Genomic DNA, 21,300 nt, shown 5'->3' with positions numbered 1-21,300 from the left:
AACTCCTGGAATTGTTTTCTGATTTCATTTCTGATGCTTTCCATCATTCCTGTTAACATGGCCTCATTTGCTTTTTTAATCTCCATCTCCTCTTCAGTTGTGCTGCTTTTTGGAGCTGGCGAGTTGGCTTGCTCTTTGATGAACTGTGTTATGTTTCTTTGTGATTTGCGCATCTGGAAATCTGTGGCTGGCTTCTCAGGTTTGGTTTGTAGCTCTGCCCTCCCTCCTGTGTAGGCGTGTCTACAGGAGCAGGTGCTGCCGCTGTGGCCCCGCCCACCAGTGTGGGGTACGCCTCCCAGAGCGAGCCCCGGGTTGTTGGGCTGTGTTTGCGCCCTCCCGCGAGTCTGTTGGGGGGAGCAGTATGTGTGGGGCCCAGTGGGATTGACTGTCCGGGTGTGGGTTAGCACCCTCAGATCTCGCCCCCGCTGTGAGGGGGGGGACGTGATCAGGCCCAGGTGTCCCTGCTGTGCTGGTATTGCCCACCAGCCTCTGTGATTTTAGTTGTTAGAGCCCACGAGGTCCAGGCGCCTCGGGTGGGGCTTGCACTGCCGGCCGTCCCCCGGCCCCTGTTGGGAAGGGGGTGGGGCTGGTGCGGCCAGTTAAGGAACCTGTGTGGCCTTGGGGCTGCTCTGCCCTTTCCCTGCTAAACTGATTTCCCAGCGACTGATGGGAGCTTCCCGCCTGATTTGGGGGTTCTTTATTCCCTTGGGGTGGGGAGGGGGAGGGAGGGAGATCTAGCTTCTTTGTAGGGCTTGGGTCTCTGATAGCTGGTCTCGCGTTGGATGAGGGGGTAATGGGGGACTCACTGATCCTGGATTGTGTGTGTGTCCCGCGCAGCTGTTGGTCCTTCAGGGGGTGGTGAAGTGTCGTGGTGGCTTCCCCAGTTCCCTCCTTCTGCCACGCTAGTTTCCCCAGCCGCCGTCTGTCTGAACCCGGTGTGGACCCGAACTTCTCGTCGCTGCCGTTGTGTGTCTTGGTTAGCACCCTCCCTAGTGACTGTCTGAATTCTGGGCTCCCGGCAGCCTGTCTGCCGATCGCCGGGTTCCCCTTTCCCAGCCTGGCCCTGTCTGGGCCAGGGTCGGCTGGTGGGGGGAGGGTGCCCCAGAGATTCTCCAGCTCTGTGTAGGTTTTCGGCTCTTCTTTTCTGCTCCTTTTTTTTTTTTCCTGTGTTTCTCCACTGCTTCTGGCTGCTGGTTTTGCTGGGTTCTTGATGGGGTGTTGGGTGTTGGAGTTCCCAGCTCGCTATTCAGTTGGGGAGAGTTGGGGTGCCTCCCTACTGTGTCGGCGCCATCTTTCTATCTCCGAAATCTGCTTTCTTGATTCCTAAGTATTAACAATCTACCCAGGGCCACTCGGAAGCTTCATTGTGGGAAGGCAGAAGGAAGGGGCTGTGGCTGGTGTGTGGAGGATTCCCATGGACCTCAGTCTCTGAGACAGCTGTTCCCAACCAAATGCTCCCTGTGTGGTAATCAGTTTATGAAGGTCACACATCATTTGTTACTGCTAATTGCTGCAAATAGTTTTCACTCACAGTAGGGTATATTCAGGTTGCCCCACAAAACATCACTTTGTCTTTTGATGTGCTGTGGAATTGCATAGCTAGCTAGAAATTTCACATCATCCACGCACTGGTAACTCACACCTGTAACCCTAGCTACTCAGGAGGCTGAAATCTGAGGATCGCGGTTCAAAGTCAGCCCAGGCAAAAAAGTCCCCACGAGACTCTTATCTCCAATAAGCCACTCAAAAACTGGAAGTGGTGCTGTGGCTCAAAGTGGCAGAGTGTTACTCATGAGCAAAAGAGCTCAGGGACATTGCCCAGGCCTAGTTCAAGCCCCACAAGTGACAAAAAAATTTCAGATCCACCTGAGAATACCTAACACACAGGTGTCATACACGTGTGTGTAAATAGCTTGTGTGACAAAGGTACAAAACTCAGAAGTCACTGTCCAGTGACACTCACCCACAGTGAGTTGAGCTCCCCACTAGAGCCACTGCTGCAGGCTCTCCTCCATCTTGGACCCACAGCGAGGAAGGTAGAAATGGTCGCTCCTTCATATTGCAGGGTCCCTGCTTGGTTCTGAGGGATTCACAGATATTACTGTATTACATTCTCACATCTGTCAGGTAGATGCTACTTTAATCTCTTTAACCCAGATATGAAAACCAAGAATAAGGGAAGTAACTTGCCCTGGATGGCCACTGAATAGTAAATAAATGTTGCAATGTGTAGTTGAATCTATGACTGCCTAATTCTAGAGACCAGCTCTGAGCCATTACAACTATTTGTCTCCAACAGTGTGTCCCTGTCCTTCCATATTTAAAAGAAACAGGGGGGCTGGGAATATGGCCAAGTGGTAAAGTGCTCACCTCATATACATGAAGCCCTGGGTTCGATTCTTCAATACTACATTAACAGAAAAAACCGAAAGTGGTGCTAGCCTTGAGAAAAAGGAGCCAGGGACAGTGTTCAGGCCCTGAGTTCAAGCCCTAGGACTGGCAAAAAACAAACAAACAAACAAGAAACAGGAAGAAGGCCTCAACCCTGTTGTTTTTTACATACTTATCTTATGCATGACCAAGGAGTCTTCCAGTTTCTTGCAATAAGCAATAAAACATGAAACAAGGCAAGGCCTTTTGACCCTTGCCCATTGTTCCCTCTCCTCTCTTAGTTCTGGGACTCAGTGATATTGGACGGATGCCCAACTGACCCACTGACTAGCAGGCTGCCCCCACTGACTACAGACTAGCTGGGCTGCATGCCTGGCAAGCTGCCTGGGTAACTTCTAGCTAAGAGACGAGAGCCCATGTGTGACACACAGAGGTCTAAGTGTCTTTCCTTTGCCTGCAGTGGAGATGGGTATTTTGAAAACAGCCCGCTGATGTCCCAGCCAGTATGGAAGAAGTACCGTCCAGACCAATTCCTGGATCCCAGATCAGGTAAAAATGAATGTCACGTGTCACACATGCACTGCCTCCACTCCACACACCATGACAGTCCTCACAGGCAGCCCCCTAACCTCTCTACCACCCTGAGGGGCATCCGCCATGGGCTGAGCACCTACAGGTACTCTCCAGACCTCACTTGCCTCCCGGAGCAACTAGTACCTCCCATAGCTGTAGCCATGGCACAGTCTCCTCCCTCACAGGAGCAAACACAGGAGGTTGTCACTTGGGCCCCTGGAATGATGTAGGTGGGGTAGGAGTGGGCAGTCAGGACAAGCGATGCGATTGTCCTGAGAGCTGGAATGAGAGCCCCAGATGATTCTGTAAGGGAATGTACTGAAAAAGAGCTCCAGAACTCTAATATTCATTTATGGAACATCTACTCTATGCTGCACCCTCTGCCAACAGCCACAAAAGCAAAGCAAAAGGAAAAAAGATCAACTAAGTTTTCTCTCAAACATCTTTCATTCTGACAAAGCAAACAAACAGCTTTCTTATGCAGGGGCAAACTGTGGTGCCCTCTCCACATCTCAGTACACTATACAGACTCTAAAAGGATAAAGAAATTACAGTTTCCAATATATGATGTAGCAAAGAATGTGTCTGGTTAAAATCAGCCAGGTACATCAGATTCTATGTATTTGGGGATAGACTTTCAACCATCAGAAACATAGGCTAAGATAGGGGCTGGGAATATGGCATAGTGGTAGAGTGTTTACCTCTTATACATGAAGCCCTGGGTTTGATTCCTCAGTACCACATATATAGAAAAAGCCAAAAGTGGTGCTGTGGCTCAAGTGGTAGATTGCTAGCCTTGAGCAAAATGAAGCTAGGGACAGTGCTCAGGCCCTGAGTCCCAAGCCCCAGCACTGGCAAAAAAGAAAAAAGGAACATAAGCTAAAATAAATGTCAGCAGATGCCATCTTGGACAGGGAGCTGACCTGTCACAAGCAGGCCCTTCTATCAGAATGCACCTGCTTGTGACCTAGACACACTGCATGATGTGTGCGTGTGTGTGTATGTGAGTGTGTGTGTGTGTGTGTGTGTGTGTGTATGTTGGGGCAGAGTATTTGCTTGTGTTTCTCCTGATTGTCAGCAGTTATGGAAGAGGTACATAAATCAATGTAAATAATTATTCTTCTCAGAAATGGAACAAATTGTGGTCATAATGATTATTTCTTTTAAAAAAAATTACACAAGTGGGGGGGGGAATGAAGGAGGAGGTAACAAACAGTACAAGAAATGTATCCAATGCCTAATGTATGAAACTGTAACCTCTCTGTACATCACTTTGATAATAAATAAGAAAAAAAAATCACACAAACTACCATACCATGTCCTCTGGATGCTCTTTTCATCCTGCTTCTGGGTAGTAACTTCCAATAAACTAAAGGCCTAAAGTTTATACCTCCCTCAGAGTTTCTTCCAGTAATTTCTCCCTTGCAAAATGGCATGTGGGCCCATTCTTCACATGCCAACTTCTTTTGTTTTTGCCAGTCCTGGGGCTTGAACTCAGGGCCTGAGCACTGTTCCTGGCTTCTTTTTTGCTCATGGCTAGCACTCTACCACTTGAGCCATAGTGTCACTTATGGCTTTTTCTGTGTATGTATGTGGTACTGAGGAATCAAACCCAGGGATTCATGCATGCTAGGCAAGCACTCTCCCACTAGGCCATATTCCCAGCCCCACATGCCAACTTCTCTGTGGCTCCCAGATGGCCCCTAAACTGTGTCATAGTTGGTTTGGCCTCTGAAGGGTCTGTGCTGAGGGAGAGGGGGGATGAAACATGCAAGCTGAGTGTCTGACTGCATGATTTGATAGCTGGTGTGTCCCTAAGATTTACAATGCACAAGAAGGAATGATTTAGGGTCCCTGGAGGTACTCAAGCTTCGAGGGAGAGTACAGGAAGTGAAGCCAGAGTTTAGCTCTGATGTGGATTGAGGAGAGGTCTCCCTATGCTACAGTAATCCAAGATTTGAAGCTTTTTGGAGCTCACATCAAGTCACTGGGCCCCCTCCTAGGAAGAGCTACTCAGAGACAGAGAGTGGCCTACAGGGTGCAGCCTTAAGACTAAAGCTGAGGCAGAGCGTGTGGCCCCCAACTTGAAGTAACTCTGCTTTTCTTGCTTCCCCAGGTTTCCAGGGGCTGCAGGTTTATAGGCTCCACAGGGAAGAAAGGCCCAACTTCCGGCTCAAGTGCCTGCAGTGGTTAAAGAGCCAGCCTCAATGGCCCAGCTGGGGCTGGAGCCACATCTCCTGCCCTTGCTCCTGGCAGCAGGGACAGTGGGACTTACGATACCAGCCTGTCCGCACAGGTGGCACCTCCTTCTGGCCCCTCCCAATCTACCCACCATCCCTTGTGCTCACACATGTCCTGCCCTGGCTTTTCCCAGAAACACCCGATGCCCTTCCCCGCCCTACCACAGGCCCAGCAGCCTGGGATTGAGGACAATTGCCCTTTGCAGGTTGGTGGGATCCCAACAGCAGGAAGCTGTGCAGTTTCTCCTCTTTGCAAGGGGGCGTGTGCTGCAGCTACGGGCCCTGGGGAGAGTTCCGAGAAGGCTGGAGTGTGCAGAGTCGTTGGCACTTTGGTATGTGCCCACGAAGATTTCCCTCTACCTGCTCTGCAGCCCACTGCTCTTCCAAACCAAGCCTGGGGTGCTCTGCCTCCCATCCCCATTCCTTCCCAGCGACTTCCCTCTTGCCCTAACTCCACGATTCTGGGAAAACAGGAAACTTCCACCCAGCTTCCATCAACTTACAACTCCATCCTGGAATGGGGATGTCCTTCCAGGCAAGGGAGAGAATGGAATCTGACCCCGTCCCTCAGAGCCCATATTGGCAGGCTACATGGGGGGAAGATTTAGAGCCAGCTTCCCACAGAGGCTCACAGGGGTGTGGGAGAAAGAGACAGGGCAGCCTGCACCTGCCATCTTCCCACCTGCTCCATTCGCCCCCACACTGTTGACTGCGTCCTTGCCATCCTCAGCTCCTACTGCTGTGTCCTCCGTCTACTACCAAAGCTCATGGAGCAAGCTGAGCTGTGAGCTGTGCTGTGACTTGTTCCCAAGTCATGCTTTCCGCTGCTGGACGCCAGTGGTTCACATCTATAATCCCAGACACTCAGGAAGCTGAGATCTGAGCATCATGGTTCAAAGCTAGCCTAGGCATGTCAGTCCAGGAATCTCCTATTTCCGATTAATTACCAAAAAAGCCAGAAGTGAAGGTGTGGCTCAAGTGGTTGAGCTCTAGCCTTGAACCAAAAAACTGAGGGACAGTGCTCAGGCCTCGAGTTCTAAGCCTGAGTACCAGCATACACACCACACACACACACACACACACACACACACACACACACACACACACACAGAAACACACAGAGTCATACTTTTTCCCAGTAATGCCATCGTGCCCCACCACACTTTCCAGCTAGTTGTCCAGAGCTTCTGCCCCTCCCCTCAACTCCTGCTTCTCTCTAGACCAAGAGCTGGAGTCACAGAACTGGTGCTGCCGCTGGAACGACAGGCCTTTCCTCTGTGACCTGTACCGGCAAAGGAGGCCCCGCATCAGCTGTGTGTGGTACAGACCTCCACGACCCGGTGAGTGCTGGGAGCGAAGCTGAGCATGAGGGGAAGGAGACTCTTGACCTCTTGTAGGCCATGGAAGCTTCCCGAGGCCGCGCTGTGGCCACAGTGGAGTGGGGACATGAGGTTGATGGCATATGGGGGGAGGCCTTTGTGCATGACACCAGAGAACAGATGAAAAGGGTAAAAGGCTTTCTGATAGGTTCCATACCCATGAGCATGTATGTGCCCAGGATTGAGCCCACTAGGGCAGGTGCCCTGCCTCATGGGTAATAGTGAGGCTCTGGCCTTGCTTTGCTAATGCATCACCTCCTTTTCTTCAGCCTGGACACTTGGGGACCCCCACTTTGTCACCTTCGATGATGTCAATTATACCTTCAACGGGCTGGGGGACTTCCTGCTAACCCGGGCCTGGAATGGAAACTCCTCCTTCCTGCTGCAGGGCCGCACCGCCCAGACCTCCTCAGCCAAAGCCACCAACTTCATTGCCTTTGCTGCACAGTACAACTCCAGCACTGTGGGCCCCATCACGGTGAGGAGGGGGAGGGCCCAGGAGGCCTCTGTGTCCTGCCCCTCTCAGCTTCTTGAGACCTTCAGCTGGACAGCGAGGCCCTGGAGGGGCAAGAGAACAAAGAAAGGGAAATGGGACAGAAGGAGGGCACAACCTATCCAGAGAGCCATCTGAGTGAACCCCGAAATCCTTGAACCAGGAATTAGGGTTCTAGCTCCACCTTTTTCAGCTGCTTCACTGGGAAGAAACAACAGAGCCTCTAGTGTCTCTGTTGCCTTCAAGGAGAGTGAGGATAATACTATCTCTGCCCCCACTAGGCTGTAGTAAGATTAAAATTAGATGATCTGAGCTGTGCTTCTGCTCAACCCACCAGTCAGGCTGAGACCTCTGCCAATTCCTTTCCAGGTTCAGTGGCTCCTTGATGTCAATAACACAATTAATGTTCTACACAATCACCATCATGTGTCCTTTGAGGCCAACCATGTAGACGCAGAAGGTAGGCTGGAGGGAAGTGTCAGCTATTGTCCTCTGTGTCTATAGCTTGGGATTTAATAAGATATTTACTACAGCATCAGACAGAATGGATGGACCAGTTAGGACCCTCACTGTGGCCGAGCAGATTCTGCACCCAGGCCTAGAGTCCTGAACTTTCTGTCTTCGATTCACCCACTTTCTGGTTAGCCCTTGTCTTCAGTCCCCAGGAAGTAGGCCTTGAGGGTTGCCTGAGTGGTCCGGGGCCAGTAGATGAGGCACCCTCAAACATTCCAGCACAGTCCTCAGTCATGGACTTTCTAAGTCATGGCTCCCAACAGGCCCATGCTAGTGGGCACTTCGCTTCCTCCCTGTCCTCTAGGCCTGCAGATATTCAACGCCACTGGCCTCCTATTGACCCGCAATGACTCCCAGGTCTCAGCCAGCTTTGATGGGACAGTGACCATCACAGTGGTTGCTCTCTCCAACATCCTCCATGTCTCCTCCAGCCTCCCAGAGGAGTACCAAAACCACACAGAGGGCCTCCTGGGTAAGAAACAGGTGCTGGCACCTGTTGGGGCAACTGGCCTTCCCATGAGCTATGGGCCTCCCTGCCTGGTTCAGTTTCTCAGCCCTTCTAGGGCATAGAGCTGGCCAGGGATGGGAGAGGATGCTTCCATCATCCTGAAGCTCACTTCCTGTCCTCCTCTGGCTCTGGGAAGGGGGAGGGCTGCAGCAACTTTTCCCCTCCCTGTCTCCCACATCTGTGTTCCTATCTCCGGTCTTCCACCATCTCCCTCCATTTCCTCCTTCATTTCCTTCTCCTCTCTCTCTTAAAAGAACAGGGTCCTTCTTCGTGAGGGCTCAAACCTGAAACAGATGCAACTGACCAGTCAGATGTTCCCTAGGAAAGGGAGAATCCCCTTCCAGGGTGACTGACCTCTTTTGTCCCTCAGGGGTCTGGAACAACAATCCGGAAGATGACTTCAGGATGCCCAATGGCTCCACCATCCCTAGAAACAGTTCTGAGGAGATGCTTTATCACTATGGAATGACCTGTGAGTCAGGGGAACCCCTTAGCAGAGCTGATGCTGCAAGCCAGGATAAGGGGATCATGTATGTGGTCTCCCCAGGCCTCTATCTTCTATAAGGGTCTGAGGAGTTGGCCACCACCCCAGATTTGTGCCCTACCCTTATCCCACTTGCATGTCTCTATTGGGGAGGGGGCTGGGCAGGTAGCCCTCTCTCATTGAAGCAGGAATTTCCTGACTCAGAAGCTGGAAGCCACTCTGTTCTCATGTCCCCTCCCTCACTATTCATACAGGGGTGGACTCAGCCAAAATAAGTCTAGAATCTCAGACCTGGTACCCTCCTTCCCCCCCCACACTAAGCCCCCATCCTATGTTACAGGGCAAATCAATGGAACAGGCCTCCTCGGGAAGAGGAATGATTCTCTGCCTTCCAATTTCACTCCTGAATTTTTGTTCCAACTAACAAAGAGAAACAACATGTCTCTGGTCTCTGAGTGTAATGGAAATATACCATGCACCTATGACATCCTGGCCACAGGAAATAGAGACACTGGACGTCAAACCATGATGGTCTTTGAGAAATACCAGTGGATGAACACCAGCCTCAGTAAGTACTGTGAGACCCAGGGAAGGGTTTGCTGACCTGGGGAGCCGATGCAAGTCGCCCTTCATTTTATACCTTTAGGGTATCATGTAGCTCTGATCAAAACTCTCCCAAGACTCCCTCACACACTAGCCCTTGTGGGGTCCGACACATCCCTATTCCTATTCCGTGTCCTTTGTCTCTCAGGATTCTTTCCTCAGTGCTCACCAACTCCTCTCCCTCTACTCCTGCCCCCCTGGGGTCTCTTAACTCTGAGTCTCAGCACAGGCTTCTCCTTCTCTGAAGTCCCTTTTCCTGGACAGCCACAGACTGTTCCTTTCCTCTTTTGCCATTTTCTCAGTGATGCCCCTCAGCTACCCTATCTAAAATTCCATCTTCATCCATTTCCCCACTCACCTTTCCCCCTTTAATTTGTTCCTTACTATGGACAACTACTAAACATACTTTACAATTTTCATAGGTGTCTTTTTTCATCCATATATCCACTGCTGTATTCCAGAATGGTGCCACCCATAGATTAGGGGCTCAATAAAAATAGTTGTTAGCTGACTGGTTTTGTAGATGAATGAATAAGGGAATAAAAATAGCAAAGCTCCAGGGAACAGACTGCTGAAAGGTTTGCCTGTCTTTCTATTTGCAGACAGGTGCAATGGCTACCTAGCTATCCCTTTGTGGTTTTTGGCTCTTCTCCAGAAATAGAAAAGCCTGATGACCTAAATGGCCCTATTCTATGGGTCACTTTGTCCAATACAGGAAAGACTGTGAAATGAGCCCTGTTTGGGGAAGAGAAAGAAAAAGAGACTAAGGGTTTGGGCAGGTAGGCAAAGTAAGCCCAACCTGCTCTGAGAGGTGGGGTTCAGATCTGAGGCACAGGGGCAGAAAAGAGGGAGAAGACTAAGCCAGAGTGCCCTGCCTCAGCTCTAGCCTGCATTGCAGATCAGAACCCACCTTTAATCTACGGCCCCGAAGTGATTATAGCCTACAAGGGAAAAACCAAGGAGATTCACTTCTTCGGGAGCTCTGAGAACATCACATTCACCCTCAGAGACAATTGTAGTGACTTTACGCTCTTTGGTAAGACCCTTTGGCTGGGTGGGGAGTGGGGAAGTAGGGCATGAAGTCAAACTGGGCTATTCTTGTGTGTGTGTGTGTGTGTGTGTGTGTGTGTGTGTGTGTGTGCATGCGGGGGGGGGGGCGGTTTGCGCATGCCTGTGCGCGCCTGAGCACACAAGCGCGCCAATACTGAAAGCCTCACATTCTTGCTGAACTTTCTTGCTCATGGCTGATGCTCTACTTGAACCACACCTACAGTTCACCATTTTTCTGGTAAATTGAAGATAGACTCTCACAGATGTTTCTGTCTGGGCTGGCTTTGAATTACAACTCTCTAGGTTTCAACCTCCTAAGCAGCTAGGATTGCAGGCATGAGCTAGTGCCTGGCTCCATTTTGCATCTGTTTGCCTTGCACTAAAGCTCAGTTACTTTTCATTTAAGTAGCCAGGATAATCTGTATCTTTTTCTCTTCTCTTTCTCTTTCTCCTCTTTTTATTGTCATATATTGGTTATACAGGGGGTGGATTTCCTTGTTACATCTCCTCCTGTGTTTATGCTTTATTCTGATCAGTTTCACCCCCTCTATCATACTCCTTGCTGGGAGAAGGATGCAGGGAAGATGCAATCAGAGTGTAAGATGCCAGCATGTGTGGGACTACAGTGCAGAAGTCTCCCAGCCCTCAACAATCTCATCTTCCCTGGGCAGAGAATGGAAATTTTCTGTGGAAACCAACATCCCTGAGACCATGTTCTGTGGAGATTCTAGCAAGAGACAAAAGAACTGGTTTGTCATCTGTACTCCAGCCCAAGGCTGTGGTCTGCTTCTGCAATGCAGAGAGACAGTGCTTGTTCAATCAGACCAAGTGGGTGAACAGTTCCTCTCTCGAGGTGAGTGTTGGAATAGCATAAGAAGATTTCCATGATGGGGGGAAAGGAATGGGAGAGAGGTTGCAACTCAGTCTCCCCTGGGTAAGGGGAAGTGGGTGGAGCCATGATGAATGAGTGCAGCAGGTACCAATCTCAGGTGAGTTCATGTGAAAAGAAATAGGACTCTGTCTTATAGCACAAGTAAATTTTTCCTTTTTTGTATCAGTACTGGGGCTTGAATTCAGGGCCTGAGTATTGTCTCTTAGCTTCTTTGCTCAAGAAGGTATGCTACCACTTGAGCCACACCCTCACTTCTGGCTTTTTGGTGGTTCATTGGAAATCTCACAGACTTTCCTGTCTAGGCTGACTTCTGACTCAGAGCCTCAGATCTCAGCCTTCTGAGTAACTAGAATTACAGGTGTGAGGACTGGGAATATGGCCTAGTGGTAAAGTGCTCGCCTCGCATACATGAAGCCCTAGGTTCGATTCCTCAGCACCACATATATAGAAAATGGCCAGAAGTGGTGCTGTGGCTCAAGTGGCAGAGTACTAGCCTTGAACAAAAAGAAGCCAAGGACAGTGCTCAGTCCCTAAGTTCAAGCACCAGGACTGGCAAAAAAAAAAAAAAAAAAAAGACAACTAGAATTACAGGTGTGAGCCACTAGCACCTGGTTTCAAGTGAATTTTTACATCTTACCTCCTATTCAGACTGTTTCATTTCAGCCTCCTTACACTTCGTTCCCTCATGTGAGACATTGAGGTACGGGGTGGGAGGGCTCCCGATGCTCCCCTGGGCCTGAAGTCTACCCAGCCTCCAACACAGTTATGCTCTGCCTTTCTCCAGGCCCAGGGAGACATCCATGTCTTACTATGGAAGGATATAGGCATGAGAGAAGCTGGGAGCAAGCAGGGTGGGACTCAGGGTAAAGGAAGAGTCTGAGAGGCTGAGGGACGGGAGGACTGTATGGCTTTGGAAAGGGCTTGCAGGCTTGGCCTGATCAAGCAAGTCTTCAGCACTTGGAAACAGGACTAAGGACCCAAGGCTCATGGGTTCTTGAACTGGGAGGGTGTCAGTACAAAGACATCAGACGTCCTCAATGGTTCAGCCTCATGGCTATCTAGTGATCAACAACTTGGGATGCTTTTCCAGGAGGCCAGCTGTCAGTGTGACGGGGACCGATTTGGCCAGTACTGTGAACGCAAGAAGGACCCCTGTGACCAGGAGTGTTTCCCAAACGTGAGCTGCATTCGCGGGAAGGGCTGTGAGGCCTGCCCACCCAACATGACGGGGGACGGGCGTCACTGTGCAGGTGAGCCAGGAGCAGGGACCCAGTGGGAGGAGGTCTGAGGATTGGGTAACATCTTGTAGACTTGGGCAGCCAAGGAAAACTGGGTGTCTCATTCCAGAAAGTCATGGCAAGGTGGGCATGGAAAGGAGATGGTAGATGGCACAGGGCTGAAGGAGAAGAGATTGTGCAGGCAGAGGGCAGGGCCAGACACAGCTGCCCAGAGGTGTTATGGGGGAAAAAATCAAAAGATTAAACTAGATGGTCAGGAGGAGGCCTGGGGCCCTGCAGTGAGCCAGCTGAGGGTCTTCAGAGACAGGAAGCAGAGCATCTCACCAGTTGGGATATGTTGGGGAACGGCTAACAGAGCCTCATTTTTCTTTGAGTCCTCCCCCCACTCCAATCTGCTCTCTACCTCTGAGCTACTGCAGGGACAGTAAGAGAGATCACAGGAAAGGGCTTCCCCAACCCCCAAGGCAGCCAAGAACAATCAGGAGACCACTGTCTTCTGAGCAAGAGCCAGACTGGGCAGGACCATAGCCTAACTCGCAGCCTTCTGGGTTCTTCCAAGGGTTTGGGAAACTTGCCACTCCAGCTATAGAAGGAAAAAACAAAAACAAAAAAAAAACACCAAAACACCTGTTTAGCAAGGGGCGGGCTGGGGGGGGGGGTTGCCTTGTAGAGAAAAGGCAAAAGAAGATAGTGTGGGGCCAGAGTGGCCCACAAGCAGGAAACAGGTGGGGCTGAAACCAAGGTGTCCTGTGAGCAGGTTCCCCAGGGTCACCTCTCCCCTTGGGCCTCTCTGGCTGCCCCAGTATGGCATGGCTGATTACCATTCTCCATCCGCAGCTCTGGAGGAGCTCTACCACTGTGCGAACCACTCCTGCCCTGTGAATTTCTGCTATAATCAAGGCCACTGCTACATCTCCCGGCCTCCGGACTGCCAGCCCACTTGTACCTGTCTCCCAGCCTTCACGGACACACGGTGCTTACTAGCAGGGAACAATTTCACTCCAGCCATTTATGGAGGTACAACAAGACACCCCTATCACCCCACCACCCCACACCCTATCATCTTTGAGGAAAGTGGGATCACTGGGGTCCTGGACCAGGACCTCAAAGTCACCAGTCAGTAACCCTGAGTTTTCCTAGCACGTAATGAGTTGTATGATGGCCGTCAGGGTCATCATAAAGGTGAACCACAAGTCTGTGCCATCTTCTGGGGACACATTGAAGCAGAGGCCAAAGAGCTGAGGGACATGGGTGTCACAGGTGCCCTGGTTGTCCCAGATGGAGCTCAGGAGTGAGGGTCATACACATGCCAATGACCTTCTGTTGTGGCTCAATGACATCTCCAATTAGTCCCATAACTTTGTGAGGTGACAATGGATCTGTGTCTTCCAACTCCAGATCTGCCCTTAAGAGTCATCCGCCTCATGCTGAAAGAGGAAGAAAACGCCTCCGTGGCCGATGTCAACGCCTCGGTCAGTGCCAGTGTCCCATACCCAGCTCTGCGGGGGTGGCGCTTGGATCTCATCTGGGGCAAGCAAGGGCCAGCCATCACTGTACATCCATCTAGCCTCAACTGTCCATCTGGCCTCACCCCAGCCTCTCCCTGAATACCCCACGAGGCTCTCTGGGTATTGTATGGAAGAGGCACACTGGGGCATTTCATCTCCATCCTGACTTCCTACTGGGAACTGGGGCTCTGTCCTCTTGCCTACACTACAGCCACGGGTGAAGCGGCCTGGTGATCGAGTAGCTGAGACTCTACACTCCTATCTGTGGGGATTCAAATCCCTACCCTTCCGCTTACTTGAGCAGATGTAATCATTACTCAAGCTAGCTTAGCACTTTTTTATTGAAACATATTTAATTGTATGTTAAATATATTACATATTAAGTATCCATTTGTATTATATATTAAACATTAGATCAGCACATACTAAATTATAGTAAAAGGGTTCACCATGACACTCCCATACATGCCAAAAATGTAATTCAATCATACTAGACAAGCTGTGTAATGACTTGTGTATTGAAAGGGGTGAGAGTGGTGCCTAGGTCACTGGGCTATGTCAAAGTTTAGATGAGATTGTGTAGAGATGGGTGCTAGTGGTTTACACCTTGTGATCCCAGCTACTCAGGAGGCTAAGATCTGAGGATCGCTGTTTAAGGCCAGCTTAGACAGAAAAGTCCATGGGATTCTTTATCTCCAGTTAACCAGCACAGTGACAATATAGCTTAAATAGCAGAGCATCAGCCTTGAACAGAAGCCAAGCAAGAGTGGGAGTTCCTGAGTTCAAGCCCCCCCCCATGAGCACATCCACAAAAAATGAAAATGTGCATAAAACATTTAGCACAAAACATAAGCATTCACAGACTATTGATACTGTAACTACTACCAGAGCGCTTCACACTCTAAATGATAACACCTGTTGACATTTGTCCATCGCATCTGATGACAAGGACTGTGAGTGCAGTCTGTTTCTCCTTCATCCTGACATCCCTGGCTCTTGGCCGTCCCTGGACCTAGCTAAGCAACTCATAGATCTACACAGTGGGAGGGAATAAGGCCAGGTAGGGATCGTACATTTCAGATTTTTCCTGTAATATGAGGCAAAAGAGGGAGAAAGAAGATCAATTCCACTCATCAATGTGGATTTAAGCAAAACCATGGCCAGCCACTAGCTTACGAAGCAGTTGGGGATGCCAACATGGTGAGAAATATCGGGGGGGGGGGGGTTCTGTACTCATGTTCAAAGGTGAAACCAGGCAGGGTTGACTGGACACACTGCAGTGGGAGGGGTCTACTCTCTGGTCACCACCCCACTTTCCATTCCACAATCCTTTGTCTCAGGTGGCATATAGACTAGAGACCCTGGACGTGCGGGCCTTTCTCCGGAATAGCCAAGTGCAACCACTGTAAGTGAGATTGTCCCTGTGTTCCCTGCCCCCCCCATCTTCTCCCCCTGCTCCTTAACCCTTTGCTGTCCCATACCCAACACAGCTCTCATTCAACACTGGCCCCAGGACGCATAGTTCAACAGTGGTTAGTCATCTCCGAATTCCAGTACCGTCCTAGGGGCCCCATCATCCACTTTCTGAACAACCAGCTTCGGGAGGCCATAGTGGAGGTGTTCCTCCAGGCTCCGAGAGGGAGGCAGAAGAGAAGCGTGGAGCCCAAGAACAATGTGGTGTTCTACCCCATCTCAGAGGGAGATGTGCGCGATGAAAAAGCTGGTGAGTCATTAGCTTAGGGACAGAATGGGACAATGCAGGGGAGGAAGGAGGCTAGTAAGAGGGAGCCTGTCACAAATCTTTGGGCTACACAAAACCTATGGTAAAAGTGGTCTGTGATGATCCACAAACAGATAAGAAGCAAATTAATTTAGTTGTGCTGCTTGTAATCTGAGACAATTATAAACACTTTATCCATCATCATTTTAGATTCAGAGCTGGGAGGGGCCAAAATACTCCCAGTGCACCCATAGGTTTCCTTTCAGACAGCAGTTACTGCAGGCCTTGCTGCCTGTTGCAGCACTTACCTTTCATTTAATAAAGTTGCTCACAGCTTTCTTCTTTTTTTTTGGGCCAGTCCTGGGCCGTGAACTCAGGGCTTGAGTACTGTCCCTGGCTTCTCTTTTGCTCAAGGCTAGCACTCTGCCACTTGAGCCACAGCGCCACTTCTGGCCATTTTCTGTATATGTAGTGCTGAGGAATCGAACCCAGGGCCTCCTGTATACGAGGCAAGCACTCTTGCCACTAGGCCATATTCCCAGCCCCAGCTTTCTTCTTTTCTTTTGGTGGTATTGGGGCTTGAACTCAAGGCCTCACATGCACTCCACTTGAGCCACACCCCTTTGGCTTTCTAGTTTTGTTTTTCAGCTATCTAACACTTTTGCCCAAGCTGATCTTGAACTATCGTCCTGTTTCTACCTTTCGAGTAGCTCAGATTACAGGCATGCAGCATCATATCCAATCACTCAGTTTTCTTAAACTGCCATTGCACTTAAACACATGCAAGGATCCATCCTTCACTTCTACTCTCCAACTAGAGGATCACAATTTAACAAAAAGTGGGGGGAAATAATGTGTAATCCCAATCCTGAGATAATACTACGCTGTACAAATTCTTCTGAACTCTGTTATAACTTAAGAGACCTTCACATGTTAATTCATATGAAGGGATCAATTTATACTTAATGTTTGATCGCTTCTTCATTAAATAATTGTGAGTATATTACCTTACATATATGCTTATATACACATACATATACATACATGATTCCAAGATAAACCCCTGAAAATGGAATTCTGGACTGGAAAAGGATGAATTTCCTTCTAACTGGTTGCTTTCTATATGAATCTGTGTCCTACCCACCAGTCAACCTGAGCACACTGGAGACTTACTTCAAATGTGACGGCTACAAGGGCTACCGCCTGGCCTACGACCCCCAGAGTGGCTTCACCTGCGTGTCCCCGTGTAGTGGGAACTACTGTCACCATGGAGGCCAGTGCCATCACCTGCCGGATGGGCCCCGCTGCAGGTGCGTAGGGCCTGGGGCAGGGGCTGGAGCACGATGCTGGGGGGGGGGGGGAGGGGATCTGCAGGGCGAGACACTGCAGGGGGCTCGGGAATGCCAAGGCCAGCTTCTTGAGCAACTGTGGTTGGAGAGATCAGGGAGAGGAGGCCCGCAGCCGCGGGAGAGGAGGGTTCCACCTGTTGCATAGGGACCATTTTTTTGGAGCTGAGAAAAACAGCCTACAGGTGCTAAGGAACCAGCCCCAGGTGCCCCAAGGAGTTGAGTAGCCAAGCGCGGGTTCCGAGCCAGCTTGCCGCGCTTCCTGAAAGGGGTCACCGCTGTCCTAGTGAGAGGAACCGGCCGTCTGATATGGGTTGGGGCCCAGTATTTGCCCTCCTGGGAGCACTCTGCGGAGAGCCCCGAAACTGCTGCCTGTTACCTCCCACACTCCTATATTAGCAGTACCGGTGACTCCATGAGAACAGACTGCCGGGCGGCAACGCCACCCGGACCTCGGGCTCCCCAGATCCCAGATCTCCTTTGACCCCTCGGCAACATCCAAAGCCCACCAAGGAGAGGGAGGGCGGGGGAGGAGGAGGAGGGCGAAGGGGGAGACCTGGGGGGAGTTTGCGGCCGCTCAGGTGCGCAGCGACCCGCCCACAGCTACCCGCCCACACGCTCAGAGCCCCGCCCACAGTGCCCACCACGCGCCCAGCGCCCCGCCCACTTCAGCGCTGCCCGGTGGAGTGGATTCCAGGTGCGCGCGCCCGCTCCGATGCTCCAGGCCCTCCTCCCGGGCCTTGTCCTCCTGCGGTCGGTCCCGCTCCCCTTTGGGGGGACCCCCGTGTGTCCTGGCTGGCCGGCCCCGGCGGTAGAGGGGGGTGCCTCTGACCGCCCCCTCTCTGCGTCCGCAGCTGTTCGTCCTTCTCCATCTACACGCCCTGGGGCGAGCGCTGCGAGCGTCTCAGCGTGAAGCTTGGCGCGTTCCTCGGGATCCTCTTAGGGGCCCTGGGCGCCCTCCTGCTGCTGGGGGTCGGGGCGTCTGTGGGCCTGCGCTTGTGGGGCCGCTTCCCGGTCAGGAACTCGTACCTGCTCCCCGAGTCCTGAGCGCCGTACCCGGCCCGCAGCGCGGCCTCGGATCCGGGACCGCGGCCGCCGGCGCTCGGCAGGCAGCCCCTGCGTGGGGGAGCCCGGGCCGGGGAGGACGGAGGACTGCTTCTCCCGACCCACGAGGGCAGCGAATCACCGGAACCAAGACAAGACTGTGCTCCTGGCCGTACCCAGGTGCTCCGAAAGGGGCCTGGGGACCGAAGACGCGCGTGGATGGGTGGAGTCTCGACGCATGCGCGCAGGAGGACCCCGGAGCCTGCGTGCCCCGAGCTGACCACACCTCTCACATACCCTGCAGAGTTAACTGACGGTGTCTGGCCCCACCTTAACCAAAATGCTTTGCACACAAAACCATCTTGTTTACGTCTGATTATAAAGTCTATTTAAGTAAAATCTGCTTTTTTTTTTTTTTTGTCTCCAAATCCTGCATTCAGTTTTCTTCTGGAGGCTGCAGGGCCAGAGAAAGGGGGTAGCAAGGTGGACCTGATCCCCCTTTACCTGGGCCCTCGGTTACTCCATGTTGGCAAACCCAGACTTGAATCCTTGCTTTGTTCTCCCCCTATCACTTTCCTTCCCTTACCCACCCCAGGCTGGGATCCTTTCAGTGTGATTTGTTCCCCCAAAGGCTTGTATGTTGCAGTCTTGGTCCTCGGTGCAGCAATGCGCAGGTGATGGGAGGGAATCACTCAGAGGAGGCATGGATTTCTTAAGTGGCCCCCACTTGGTTCCCACCAGAGTGAGTTACCTTTCAGCCGCAGGCCCCTTTTGCATGCAACGGGTTCTTCATTTTCTCTGCCACGTTGTGACCTAGCCAAGGGGCCTTTCACCTTTCACCTTTCATGGGCCAAACAGATGAGGCTGCCAAATCTCAGACTTAAAGCTTCCAAAATGATGAACTGAAGAAAATCTCTAACTGTCCCTATTTGCTTCAGTGTGGATATTAACTTTTCCATAAATCTCTACTAATTAGACACACAAAAAGTAATATCCCACTATATTGGTTTATACTTTCTTTGCTAGCAAAATCAAGCTTTCTTTTTCATGGGGAGTGGTATTGATATTCCTTCTTGCTTCCACATCTTTATTCGCACATACTAATGTACAATGTGTGGAGTTTCATTGTGTGTGCCATGAATATACTTTGTATTATTACTCCTCTTCCTTCTTTTCTCATCCTACTATATTCCTTCTTTCCTTCTCTTGTGAATCATCTGTCATGGTCATTTCTCTACTTGTGGTTGGTCTTCTATTGCTCTCTAGGAGCTCACTATATTATAGTAAGGACAATCTGTTTTTGTTATTTGTGAAACAAATTGGTGTGTTGGGTGCTATTTTTGTTGATGTCTTATCTCCCTACTAAGTTCCCTTTCTGTGGGAAGAGACATTTTTTTATAGTACATAGCAGAGTCTCTCATTGATTATAGACCCTCAAATACTGTGCCATACTGAGTGTATTATTTTCATTCAATCTACTTTTAAAAACTGATTCTTCCCCACTCTAAAAATACCAGAGGTCAGTCAAATATACACATTTCCTTTATTCAGAGCACTGTCAAAATGGTATTATTTTCATCACTTGTTTAACAAATATTTATGGTGCATCTTCTTTTGTTGGCCTGGTGATAGGGGGTGGAGCCCAGGTCCTCACAAAGGCTATGCGCATGTTCTACACTTAGCCACATCCTCAGTTCATGGACCATGTCTTCTGGTGGGCACTAGAGACCCCACAATGAGTCAAGTTCTTTCTGTGCCAGCATTGAAGGGGATACAATAAATAAGAGTATAGAATATGTATGATGTTAGGTTGCAGTCAGTGCTATGAGGAAAGTGAATTGATTTGCATAGAGGTTGTCAAAGGAATGTGCACTGAGGTGGAGAGGGAGGAATTTGCTGAATAGAGATCTGAAGGAGGGGCTTTTTAAGCTGACTGAGCATTGCCTATCAAGCTTCCAAGACAGGAACAGGCCTCATGCATCCAAGGAACAAACAACAAGAAAGCCATTGTGATTTGTTAAGGAGGTGGGTGGGGGATTCTGATCACACACAATGTTGACCCAAAGGAGTAGGACGGTCCAACATGCTTTAACAAGTCATCCCTGATTGGTATCTTGGGACTAAGACTGGGAGTCAGAAGTACAGGTACAAATAGGGAGCCTAGTAATAATCCAGGGAGACTGGAGAAATCCAGGGGAGAGATGGTGGTACCCTGGGCCACCTGGGAAATGACAGTGGAGAGGGGCTGGGCATTGTTTGAGGCAGTAGAGACAACAGAATTTCCTGGCAGGAAATGTGAGAGAACAAAGAATAGCTCCAAGGATTTGGGGTTTGTGTGACAGACAGATACAGTTATCTAGAACTGAGATGGAGATGCCACAGGAGAGTATGTCTGGAGGAAAAAAAATCAGAACTTGCATTTCAGAAATGCGGAATATAAGATATCTCTTTCACCGCAGTGTGGAGCAGCCAAGTAAGCAACTGAGTGTGCACACTAACAATAGTTGTGTAAAACAGGTGAGATTTCAGATTATTTTCTCTCTCTTCCCCTCCCCTTTATATTTCTATTTTTGCTTTTCCATTTTGGATTTTTTCAAATCTTTAGAAGTATAAACAGGTTTTGTTTCATCATACAACCCCCCCCAGAAGTCATACTTAATTAAAAAAAAACACGTGAATTATGAGATATGGAAGAAATAATGCAGTGTTATAGGCTTTCTTTTAAGTCTAGTTGAATATAGAACTTGAAATTTAAGTCAATTCAACATTCTCTGTGGCCTTGCCACAGACTAGGTTCTCTCATAGGTTTGAGATCTGAAATAAACAAATATGGTTCCTTCCCTGAAGGAGCTTGAGGTTTGGGGGTGTCCCCCAAAGGCCCATGTGGTAAAGGCTTGGACCTTATGGTGGCACTGTTGGAGGTTGGTGGGGTCTTGAGGAGGTAGAGCCCCGTGGGAAGTCTTTAGATCATTGGCATACCATTAATAAGGATTGTGGTACCCCAAAGCAAGGGATCTACCTGATCCTGAACCCAAACCTCCAAACATATAAGGTAAAATAACCCTTTTCTCTTTAAAAATGTCGAAAGTATACAGTCCTGTGGAAAGCCTCTGGGTCACACTGAGAACAATTTTAGTGCAAAACAGAAGTACACAGGTGGGCTGGGAATATGGCCTAGTTGCAAGAGTGCTTGCCTCCTACACATGAAGCTCTCGGTTCCCCAGCACCACATATATGGAAAACGGCCAGAAGGGGCACTGTGGCTCAGGTGGCAGAGTGCTAGCCTTGAGCAAAAAGAAGCCAGGGACAGTGCTCAGG

General features: G+C 50.1%; 1 protein-coding gene across 1 annotated transcript in view; it reads left to right on the top strand.

Moving 5' to 3' along the window:
* Muc4 (mucin 4, cell surface associated) overlaps nucleotides 1-17,985 on the top strand; it is a 50,824-nt gene extending 32,839 nt beyond the window's left edge. The window contains exons 8-25 of the mRNA XM_048345833.1: nucleotides 2,852-2,940; nucleotides 5,081-5,260; nucleotides 5,411-5,536; nucleotides 6,425-6,544; nucleotides 6,853-7,061; nucleotides 7,446-7,536; nucleotides 7,894-8,061; nucleotides 8,468-8,569; nucleotides 8,922-9,149; nucleotides 10,083-10,220; nucleotides 10,906-11,087; nucleotides 12,217-12,376; nucleotides 13,202-13,381; nucleotides 13,763-13,836; nucleotides 15,213-15,277; nucleotides 15,363-15,595; nucleotides 16,740-16,902; nucleotides 17,793-17,985. Of these exons, the coding sequence (XP_048201790.1) occupies nucleotides 2,852-2,940; nucleotides 5,081-5,260; nucleotides 5,411-5,536; nucleotides 6,425-6,544; nucleotides 6,853-7,061; nucleotides 7,446-7,536; nucleotides 7,894-8,061; nucleotides 8,468-8,569; nucleotides 8,922-9,149; nucleotides 10,083-10,220; nucleotides 10,906-11,087; nucleotides 12,217-12,376; nucleotides 13,202-13,381; nucleotides 13,763-13,836; nucleotides 15,213-15,277; nucleotides 15,363-15,595; nucleotides 16,740-16,902; nucleotides 17,793-17,985 (2,701 nt within the window). The remainder of the gene's footprint in view (nucleotides 1-2,851; nucleotides 2,941-5,080; nucleotides 5,261-5,410; nucleotides 5,537-6,424; nucleotides 6,545-6,852; nucleotides 7,062-7,445; nucleotides 7,537-7,893; nucleotides 8,062-8,467; nucleotides 8,570-8,921; nucleotides 9,150-10,082; nucleotides 10,221-10,905; nucleotides 11,088-12,216; nucleotides 12,377-13,201; nucleotides 13,382-13,762; nucleotides 13,837-15,212; nucleotides 15,278-15,362; nucleotides 15,596-16,739; nucleotides 16,903-17,792) is intronic.
* The last annotated feature ends 3,315 nt before the right edge of the window (nucleotides 17,986-21,300 follow it).

The sequence above is a fragment of the Perognathus longimembris genome, chromosome 5 (assembly GCF_023159225.1).
Source record: "Perognathus longimembris pacificus isolate PPM17 chromosome 5, ASM2315922v1, whole genome shotgun sequence".
NCBI classification, from domain to species: Eukaryota; Metazoa; Chordata; class Mammalia; order Rodentia; family Heteromyidae; genus Perognathus; species Perognathus longimembris.
The sequence above is the reverse complement of the archived record's forward strand: the minus strand, read 5'-3'. Positions and strand labels throughout refer to the sequence as shown.